Genomic DNA, 11,108 nt, shown 5'->3' on the forward strand with positions numbered 1-11,108 from the left:
TTTTTCGCGTCAATTTAAGTTGGCAGTACTGCTGAAATAATGTCGGTGCTTGATTTATATTTATAACATAAATCATATTGAAACGAAAAATTATTAGCATGCACATATAGGTTTTCGAGGGTGCTGATTACGAATTTGATGTCAAAAATCTTGTATTCTAAATAATATTATACTTTTCCATAAAGAAAAAACTCTTATACAAAAAAGCATAACATTTTAATCTATCGATGGAATGATATATTTAATAACATGAATTATTATAAATAATACAAATTCAGTCTTTATAAAAACTTTACAATAAGAAATTTTTCATGTTTTTACATTGCTCAATGAATATGGTTCCATTTTTAATTTACTAATTTTTATTAATTAAAAGTTAATAAATATCTCTCGAGTATTGTAAAAACATGGTGGGTCATGAATGACCCATGGTTGCTCTCTCTCTCTCTCTCTCTCTCTCTCTCTCTCTCTCTCTCTCTCTCTCTCTCTCTCTCTCTCTCTCTCTCTCTCTCTCCCTCCCTCTCTCTATTAGAATGAAATAAATTATATACAATGCATATTTGTATAGATATACATATGTATTTTTATTTATTATAATATAATTATTAACAGAACATAAACATATAAAATTAACGAAAAGAAAATATTGTCTTTTAATAACGCAAAACTTAAACTATTGTTCTGTGTCGACGTAAGTCCTTTAAGATTTACGCCGTCGTTTATTCTTACACAGTTCGTATTCACAAGTCGCTTTAATACAATGTATCTCAAAAGGTATTGCTTTCCGGAAACAATCTCACTCTCAAGACAATCGAGATATTCTCTGTTGCGACAACGCTTGGGGGCTATTACCCTGAGTCGACAACGTACTACGACAACGCCTGGGAGTTCTTTATTTTGTCTCTGAGTCGCAGTTATGCACGCCCGTAAAGATCTTTACTGATCCTTACGGTCCGAAACTCTAAGCGCGAGTACTACTGTGCCACAGTCGCGAGGCATTATATATTCGAATCCCCTCTTGGATTCATTAGATCAGACGGACCGCGGATTTTTAGATCCTTCCGTCAAAGGACGCCGATAGTCGATGCCGCTATGCTTTTAAGCCGTCGCTTCCTTTAATGTCGGATTTCGGCATAACATCAATAAAGATCCTTAGGGGCGTGCTCGTGTGGCTGTGTGTAGCGTGTATGTGTGTGTATGGAAGTGTGCTATTGTTATTCGCATACTCGCATGGTCGTGCACGACCGCAACATACTCCCCCCGTTGAGAGGGTACCGAACAATTCTTGGTTTGGTTTAGCGCATAATGAATATAATATGTATATATGTAACGCAGATTGAAACATATGTTATTGCCACGCATAATGCAATGTTAGGGTACGACATTTATTGCATCCGCAAAATACATCGTGACGATAGCGTCCTTGAATTATTGCGAGATTGGAAGAGGGCACAGATTTTTCGTGGTTCTCTTCATTTCTCCCTTGGACGTTTTAACATCGACCGTTCGTACGACGCCGTCCTCTCCTGGATATAATTTTGCAATTCTGCCCAATGCCCATTGAGTACAGGGAAGATTTTTCTCCTTGATTAGCACCATTGTACCGATTTTGAGTTCCGGGCCGTCTTTAACCCATTTGGTGCGACGTTGAAGTTCGTTCAAGTATTCTAGATACCAACGTGCCCAAAAGTCTTGTCGCACCTTCGTTATATGTTGCCAGGTTGAAAGACGGTTTGCTGGAACAGATTGCAAATTGCTCTCCGGGAGAGCCGTTATTGGCTTGCCGACTAAATAATGACTGGGAGTCAAAGCGTGCATATCGTTCGGATCGGAGGATAGTGAAGTGATAGGTCGAGAGTTGATGATACCTTCAATTTCGATGACGAACGTGTTTAATTCCTCAAATGTAAATAGTGCATCGCCTACTACGCGTTTAAAATGATGCTTGAACATTTTTACGGTAGATTCCCATAACCCCCCGAAATTAGGAGCTACAGGCGGTATAAAATGCCATAATATACGTTGTTCGTTGGCATATTTGTCTATAAGTTTCTTATGTTCTGCGGAATTGAATAAGGTGTAAAGTTCCTTTAATTGATTATTCGCACCAATAAAATTTGTCCCATTGTCGGAATAAATATGCTCTGGAATTCCGCGTCTTGCGCAAAAACGCCGTAACGCTGCGAGGAAGCCGTCTGTCGATAAATCACTTACAATCTCGAAATGTACTGCCTTTATAGACATGCAAACGAATACGCTTACATAGACCTTAATCTTATTTCGGTTCCGAAATTTCTTTTCCTTGATGTAGAAGGGGCCGCAAAAGTCGACACCCGTGTGGGTGAAAGGTCTAGATTCGCGTACACGGCTAGGTGGTAGATCACCCATCTTGTATTCGACCGCGGGTGGCTCGAAACGCGTGCAACGCACGCATTTACGTATTACTTTGCGTACTTGATTTTTACCGTCCATAAGCCAAAATTTTTGTCTAATTAGGTATAATGTGGTTTGAATTCCCGTATGGTAATGTTTCTCGTGTGTTTCGCGTATAATTTGATCGGTAAGAGGGTGTCGACTCGGAAGTAGTATTGGGTGTCTTTGTTCGAAAGTTAAGTTTGATGATTTGAGTCGACCTCCGACGCGAATTAGATCGTTCTGGTCTATAATAGGATTTAAATTAATAATTCTGCCTTTGCGAATGAGTTGTTGATTTTTTAATTTTTTTAATTCGTCCGAAAATTGAACGGCTTGAAGGATCCTTAATACCCGTATTTCAGCTTCCTTTATCTCCTTCAAGCTTAATGGACCGCTATATTTATTGACTGATCGAAATCTGAGACAATAGGCTATCACATTGCACAGTTTAGAGTAAGACGAATACCTCTCGAGTATGCTAAAATCTTTAAACGTCGTTGTCAGACAAGTATTTTTCTTTAATTCAGACACTTCGATAGCTTGTAAATTTTCATTAGGCCAATCGTTTTCGTTTTTGTTTAACCATGAAGGTCCCGTTCTCCATTTAATGTTTTGCAGAAATGCGTGAGGTAATTGACCTCTGGAAATCGCGTCGGCCGGATTTTCCTCTGTACTCACATAACGCCATTTAACCGATTCAGAAAGTTCCTGAATTTCTCTGACGCGATTCGCTACATAAATCTTAAGCAAATGTGGAGAAGTTTTCAGCCAATGTAATACGATCGTTGAATCGCACCAAAAAATTACTTTGTCCGGTGAAAACTTCCATGTGCTATTTACTTCGCGAAATAATCGGGCTAAAAGTAACGCGCCGCATAACTCGAGTCGCGGGATCGTGAGTGGTTTAATCGGAGCCACTCTAGATTTAGCGCATAATAATCTGCTGTTTATCCTTCCGTCTTCTCCGACAGACCGAATGTATAAGCATGCTCCGTAACCTGACTTGCTGGCGTCACAGAACCCGTGTACCTGGATATTATGACAATTTTCTAATAATATTTTTCGATCGAATGTGACTTGATTTAACGATCCTAGTTGTTGCCTGAATTCTGACCATTGTGTATAAATATACTGTGGGATAGATTCGTCCCAATGTATTTGAGCTTTCCACACGTCTTGTATTAATCGTTTGGCGTACAAAACTACTGGCCCTAAAAGACCTATCGGGTCATAAATCTTTGATATTTCTGACAAAATTTTTCTTTTTGTCACCGTTTCTGTAATTTTAACCGGCTGTACCGAATAGCATATCTTATCGTCGTGGGTATTCCAATAAACACCTAATGTCTGAAACGCTTGATTGTCGGTAAGCATGTAATTAGCGTGCAACGCGTGATTCGGTAAATCTTCGACGGCGCGTGGCTCATTTGACGCCCATTGTCTAATGTGAAACCCTCCGCGCTTTAACAACGCAATTGTTTCGTCTCGAATGTCTCGAACTTGCTCGATGGATTCGCCACCGGTTATTAGATTATCTACATAGAATTCCTCTTTAAGGATGTTAGCCGCTCTAGTATATATATGACTTTCATCGTCCGCTAATTTTTGTGTGGAGCTGATTGCGAGGAACGGAGATGATGATACTCCAAATAAAGTGTGTTTTGATTGATATGTTTTATTCTGCCGTCCTCGCGCCAAAGGAAACGCTGATACTGACGATCTTTTTCGTGTAGCAGTACCTGATGGTACATTTTTTCTATATCTGCGGTTATTACGTAAGTGTACATGCGAAACCGAATTACGTGCAAAAAGAGTTTAGGTTGAATCGTGGGCCCTACTAATAAGACGTCGTTTAACGACACACCGTTACTCGATTTTGCGGACGCATCGAAGACGACTCGAACCTTAGTAGTATTGCTTGACTCTTTAATAACTGCATGGTGAGGCATGTAGTATCCATTGTCATCGGGAGTTTCTATTAGAGTTATATGTCCTAATTCTTTGTATTCGTTAATTATACGTGTGTATTCTAATTTCAGAATAGATCTTGCTCCAATTTGCGTCATAAAGTCGCTAGCCGTTTAATGCGATAGATCGCGACTCTCCGATACCAATGTTTGACTCGCGAACGGTAAACGAACCACGTACCTCCCGTCGCAATTACGAGTACGGTTCTCAAGAAATGTGCTTTACATTCGATCTCTTCTTCCGATTTTGATCTATCAACTGAACTTCTTCGATTGTCCAAAATTTCGTTAATTGCTTGTCTAGATTTGTCCAAATAAGACGCCGAACCCTTCTGTTAAAGTTGGAGAAGACGTGTTACCGGCGATAATCATCCTAGGCGCGTTTTTTGTAAATATAGATCGTGTTTGTGACATGACAAATTGATCTGACCGACCGAGAACATAGACAGCGTGGCACCCGAACCGATTAATACATCGATAGGACGTGGTAATGGAATTCCGGATCCGCAAGTTTTATGTTCGGTGGTATTTTTATCTGATTTCGCGGAAAAACTTCGTATGGAACAAGATCTGCGATGGTTGAAGAGTTAAACATGTCAAATCTTTGTGGAAAATTATCGCGTATTGAACGTATCGTAATTTGTACCACGCCTTTAGATGTAGAATTCGTTGCCTCGATAGAATTAACCGGGATCGATTGCGGGATTGTCCCGTATACCCAAATGTTTTACGATGTTTTCTGAAATAAAATTCGCGGAAGAGCATGTATCTAGTAACGCGCGACACTTTATCGGATTATAATGCTTATCGTATACATATATTAATGCGCTCGTTAGTAACTGCGGTGTTATTTCAGCTGTTATTGTCGCGACGTTTAATTCGCTCTTTTCGTGCACGCCGTCTAGTCATTCGGCTTTGCTGGTTTCGGGTTTAGAAGTACTGGATTTATTGGTGGACACGTATTTATCATCGTGCAATAGCGTATTGTGCCGTTTTTGGCATATCGTGCAGTTCGAGAATTTGCACTGACTACCGCGATGCGAACGCAAACAATTGTAGCAAAGTTTTGCGTTTTTCACCGTTTCAATGCGTTTCGACACCGGCAATTGCTTAAATTTATCGCATAAATAAAGCGGGTGACGCTTGATATTACACGCGACGCATTTCTGACCAGTATTCGTCATAAATGCCTGATTTGTTGAACAATACGTTTCCTTTTGGCCGGAATTTCGTTTTTAACCCGATTCACTATCCGCTAGTCTCGCCTTTTCTTTCTTTGACGCACAAACCGCGGTTTTATATAAAAACTCATATAATTGTTCAAGTGACGGAAATGCGTCTCTATCAAGAGTTATTTCCCACTTCTCGAGAGTGACCCTTGGTAATTTATTTTCGATAATATGGACTATTATTTCGGGCCCGACGTTGACGCCTAACGCGCTCAATGATGCAAGGTGTTGTTGAGTATCATCGGCTAATTGGATAAGCCATTTGTACTTTCTTTATCTAACGTAGGTAGATTCAAGATTAATGATAATGACGCGAGATAAGGATTCTTTTTACTTCATACGCGCGTTCTAGTAATTCCCACGCTTTCGAATAATTAATTCCGTCGATTGCAAAAATTCTCGTTTTATTCGCGGCTTCGTCCTTCAATGCTGATTTTAGATAATACAGTTTATCTACATCTGAGAGCTCCGAGTGTAGGTCGATTAAATTACGAACGCGTTTTTAAATGTTAACCAGTTTTCGTATTTACCGTCAAATGTCGGTAGCGGTGCTTCTGGTAATTTATCCGTCGCCTATTGCTAGATGTTACCGCGGTTGTTTCCTCGATTCGGACTTGGTTATTCGAGCCACTCGCTATCGATGAACTTGTTGGATTTAAAATATTCTCAATTTTAGACGCGAGAGTATAGAATCGTTCTTGTATGCTCATGAATTCTTCCTGATGAGATTCGTTTGGATCTAAATCGCGAGTTCGTCGTTGTGTTCCTCGAATGCGCGAAATAATTCTGTTAAACGTGTTATGCGCAATCTTAATGCCGTGTTATCTAGCCCTTCCTTTTCGAGAAGATTACTCAAATTAGTTATCTGCGATTTCAATGTCGTTCGTCTTTGAACGAGAAGTTTAATCTTATCCGCCATTGTTAAACTTGACGATGAAACTAAGATAAGGATAAGACCGAACGACACGCTAGCTATATGATATTAGTAAATACCGTCCCTGTAAAACGTGTGATGTGGGTTCGAGCTCGAGGATGGCGATGATCTCTGCTTCTTAGAACGGGTCCTGTATCCGTCGTTGTTTCGCTCTTCTCTAGCCAGGGACCGCGAACCTCACAGGAGGCACCATAATGTTCTGTGTCGACGTAAGTCCTTTAAGATTTACGCCGTCGTTTATTCTTACACAGTTCGTATTCACAAGTCGCTTTAATACAATGTATCTCAAAAGGTATTGCTTTCCGGAAACAATCTCACTCTCAAGACAATCGAGATATTCTCTGTTGCGACAACGCTTGGGGGCTATTGCCCTGAGTCGACAACGTACTACGACAACGCCTGGGAGTTCTTTATTTTGTCTCTGAGTCGCAGTTATGCACGCCCGTAAAGATCTTTAGTGTCTGAGCAGAATAGCTGACTTATAATTTCAAGACAGTGTTTTATGCTTTAAATCTTTGTTTTTAGCAACGCACAATACTGTCTTGTGTCTCAAGTCTTAAACGAGTGTACAAAGTGTCAACATTGTAAGACTTGAGACATAAGACAGTATTGTGCGTTGCTAAAAACAAAGATCTAAAGCATAAAACACTGTCTTAAAATTATAAGTCAGCTATTCTGCTCAGGCCCTTACTGATCCTTACGGTCCGAAACTCTAAGCGCGAGTACTACTGTGCCACAGTCGCGAAGCATTATATATTCGAATCCCTCTGGGATTCATTAGATCAGACGGACCGCGGATTTTTAGATCCTTCCGTCAAAGGACGCCGATAGTCGATGCCGCTATGCTTTTAAGCCGTCGCTTCCTTTAATGTCGGATTTTCTGGCATAACATCAATAAAGATCCTTAGGGCGTGCTCGTGTGGCTGTGTGTAGCGTGTATGTGTGTGTATGGAAGTGTGCTATTGTTATTCGCATACTCGCATGGTCGTGCACGACCGCAACAACTATATTTACATGAAAAAAATTTATTCCATCAATTTAAAATAAAAATCATGAAATTCGGCTGGAATTAAATTTTTTTATAAGATTCTCAAAATCTTTCTTTTTGGATTCATCCAACTGTATTTTGAAAGTATAACATTGCGTCAACTCTCTATCTTCATAAATATTTTTGATTTTCACCATATTGTTATTATATCAAGAGACACGGTAGTGTCTCGCGCCAAGTACACGCGGAGCGAGACCGACCGTGACTCTTTTACGCGACGCGACGAGTTGCGAGTACTCGAGATGTTGAGATCTCATATAACGAGTGAACGAATCAAGTTTAAGTAGGCTTGATCGATAGCTTGGGTCGATTTGGGGGGGGTTTCTCTTATAATATTCCGCTACGTGCCCTACGAGCGGAAATATTGCGACGCAAAGTCCAAATGTGAAAATTTATTTTTAAGATACTACTTCTACTTCTACGTCGACCGTCTCTCATGGCCATGCCATCATTTCATTGGTTGGAGTCGCGTCCTTTTCACTTTTTCGACACCAGGGCGGTGCTAGTATCGCCAGTTTCGATATGCACATTATACGTGTGTACACTGTGTACTGCGCGAGTGCAGATAGTGCGTTTAGCGCGCTGTCACACATCAGTAGTTAACCTATCTCGAGAGATACGGTAGTACGCGCGGAGTGAGACCGACCGTGACTCTTTACGCGACGCGACGATTAATTCAAGGTAATTGTTTTATGTAATTATCCTATAATTATCTTATTCTATATATTACTGTTACTTATTTTATACTGTTTACTTTACTACGTTTACGTGAGTGTTTACATACAGGTTAACCTATATATATTGACGGCAGGGACGGCAGGGACTGATACTGAGATCAAGGAGCCTGTTCACACGAGGCGTTTCTGCAGCGTGATTGCGGCCGCGCGTTAACGTTTGCACGAGCCGCACGCTGTCGCGAGGTAAGGTGCGACAACGCGCGCATACGCGCGTACGCGAAACGGCAGTAACACCGTAATCGTGCCGGCGATATACTGAATTTGAATTGCTTTCTGGAGATTTCGTATCCCTACATCGTGTTACCACCGCTGCCGGAAAAGAAGGTTCTCTACGCTTGGCAGAAAGTGACGACTGACACGTTCAATCCCGACTTCGTTGATCGCAGAAGAGCTGGACTCGAGGTACGTTTCCGATTTGCAATTATAACAGTATCGTGCGATGAATGTTGTACTAACCTCAAAGTCGGAGCATCCTTGCTCACCGCTACGGGATCGACGTAAAGTTTTAGCGGATTTTAATCTTCCGAATTAGCGTCGCAACAATATTAGTCTTCCATTATCTATTGCCTCACAACTTTCGATTTTAATATTCTGTAGCTGTATAGTTATTTGTACACAATCGTGATATTTATTAATATACATCAGATTGTTCATGTTTTTGTGCTGTTACAGTTCTATGATTTAGAGGAACTGTTTCGTAACGGTGGCCCCGTGCCAGATACAAATTACATATTCCTGGGAGATTTTGTCGATCGGGGCTACTATAGCTTAGAAACGTTTACTCGTCTGCTCACACTTAAAGCTAAATGGTCCGACAGGATAACGTTACTACGCGGTAATCACGAATCTAGACAAATCACGCACGTTTATGGATTTTACGGTAAGTGCGCAACGATACTTTCTTTTCTGGGCTTTTTTTTACATTTGTGTATAATGAAGCTTTGATTTCATTGGTCTCTTCATTTTCTGTTCTAGATGAATGCCAAAACAAGTACGGCAATGCTAATGCGTGGAAGTACTGTTGTAGGGTATTTGACTTGCTCACAGTTGCTGCCGTGAGTATTTGTATAAAAGATTTTTTATAACTTCACTTTTGATTACGCTCGAATAAAATTCTGTTTTAGTTAATTGATGAACAGGTTCTTTGTGTACACGGTGGATTGTCTCCAGCTATTAGAACACTAGATCAAATTAGAACGATTGAACGGAATCAAGAGATTCCACACAAAGGTATTAATTGTATAAAGTGATATGTCATTGCAAAAGTTACATAATAATTTAAAAGTTACATGACTGGATATTTACTGTTATTGTACAATAATAATAAAATATCGTTGCTTAATTGCCATATTACAGGTGCTTTCTGTGATTTGGTCTGGTCAGATCCAGAAGATGTAGAAACATGGACAGAGTCCGCGTGGTGCAGGCTGGCTGTTTGGCAGCAAAGTGACTTACATGTTCATGGAAGTGAATGATCTTAAACTCATCTGTAGGGCGCACCAATTAATTCAGGAAGGTATGTCTTTGCTCAAATATTTCTGTCGTAGATTTTTTTAATCTCGGAAGTATGTATTGATGACGCATATTTTTATCATGCAGGTTATAGGTACATGTTTAATGACAAACTCGTCACAGTGTGGTCGGCCCCAAATTATTGTTATCGATGTGGTAACATAGACTAGTATCATGCAGTTCACGACAGTGGATCAGAGATCACCCGTGCTGTTCCAGGCAGTGCCTGATTCCGAGAGAGTAATCCCACCTCTAACGCCCACTCCGTACTTTTTGTGATCTATCTTAGTGGCTCTTCTGTACGGATGCGGAAGAGAAATGTCTGTGTCTAGACTCTACGGAATCACATGATTTGATCGGCCGGATCCAGGCTGGTACCATGACAGACCCACACATTCATGAGAATATATCACTGATTATACATATTACTCTAGAAAATTTTGATTCCCTTAAAAGAAATTATTTGATGCGTTCTACGATTAAAGTACGATACTTAGAGAGGACTGAATTGTCGTGTGATTGATCTTATTCAGGGAATGTTCTTTAGATTTTTTAAGAACTTTATCAGGTTTTACATGTTGTAAAGCTAACTTTTATATATCTACATAGTATCTGCCATTGCATCAGCCTAATTTTTGTAGCTCGAAAAAAAAAAGAAAACGATATTTTGCATCAGAGCGAATGTGAACATTCTGTGGTCTAGACGCTTTTGCTGTCTACTATGTACATTCTGTAGAGCATTCATATCTCAGAGCAGCATTCTGGACTTTAATGTTCAAAAGACTAAGAGCTTTTAAATAATTTATGAGCGCGAATAACGCAAATAGTCCAGTGCTGTGTGTGAATATAAAAAGAAAATATATCACGTTTAAACATTCCGGCAAAAAGTACACTCTCTGAGTACAGTGAATGCTTCTCTGACATTACAATCGTTGTGCGTAGAATTCAGATTTATTAAAGCGTGAGCATATATAGTACTGTTAAGGTCTTCTTGAACATATAAATGATCTGTTGCTGGTTTAGGTACTGTGTGTGCTGCGTACCGTTCTTTTTTCTTCTAAATCTTCTAAATGCGCAATCGGTGTCCTTAGCAAGAATCGTAAATTCGGCTCTTTTCGCCGAAGTACAAATAGCGTGTAGCAGTAGCCAAAGTTTTCCTGCTTAGGTAAGGAAATCCGGGATCGTTATAGCATCTGTAGAGAGTTGTCTTATTATTTTTATGTACATGACATTTTTTTACGCTTAATTTTAAGAAATTCCGAGCTC

General features: G+C 40.0%; 1 protein-coding gene and 1 pseudogene across 1 annotated transcript; both read right to left on the reverse strand.

The window, feature by feature from the left end:
• Window positions 1-1,428: 1,428 nt before the first annotated feature.
• Window positions 1,429-2,388, reverse strand: LOC139783491 (uncharacterized). Its single transcript, XM_071722668.1, has one exon. It carries the CDS (start codon window positions 2,386-2,388, stop codon window positions 1,429-1,431), a length of 960 nt encoding a protein of 319 aa, XP_071578769.1.
• A 2,899-nt stretch (window positions 2,389-5,287) lies between these two features.
• On the reverse strand, window positions 5,288-7,229 carry LOC139783492 (uncharacterized; annotated as a pseudogene).
• Between the last annotated feature and the right edge of the window lie 3,879 nt (window positions 7,230-11,108).

This window comes from Temnothorax nylanderi, unplaced genomic scaffold, assembly GCF_030848795.1.
Source record: "Temnothorax nylanderi isolate EJ_2023f unplaced genomic scaffold, tnyl_v1.0 TNYL_tig0506_pilon, whole genome shotgun sequence".
In the NCBI taxonomy this organism is placed as follows: Eukaryota; Metazoa; Arthropoda; class Insecta; order Hymenoptera; family Formicidae; genus Temnothorax; species Temnothorax nylanderi.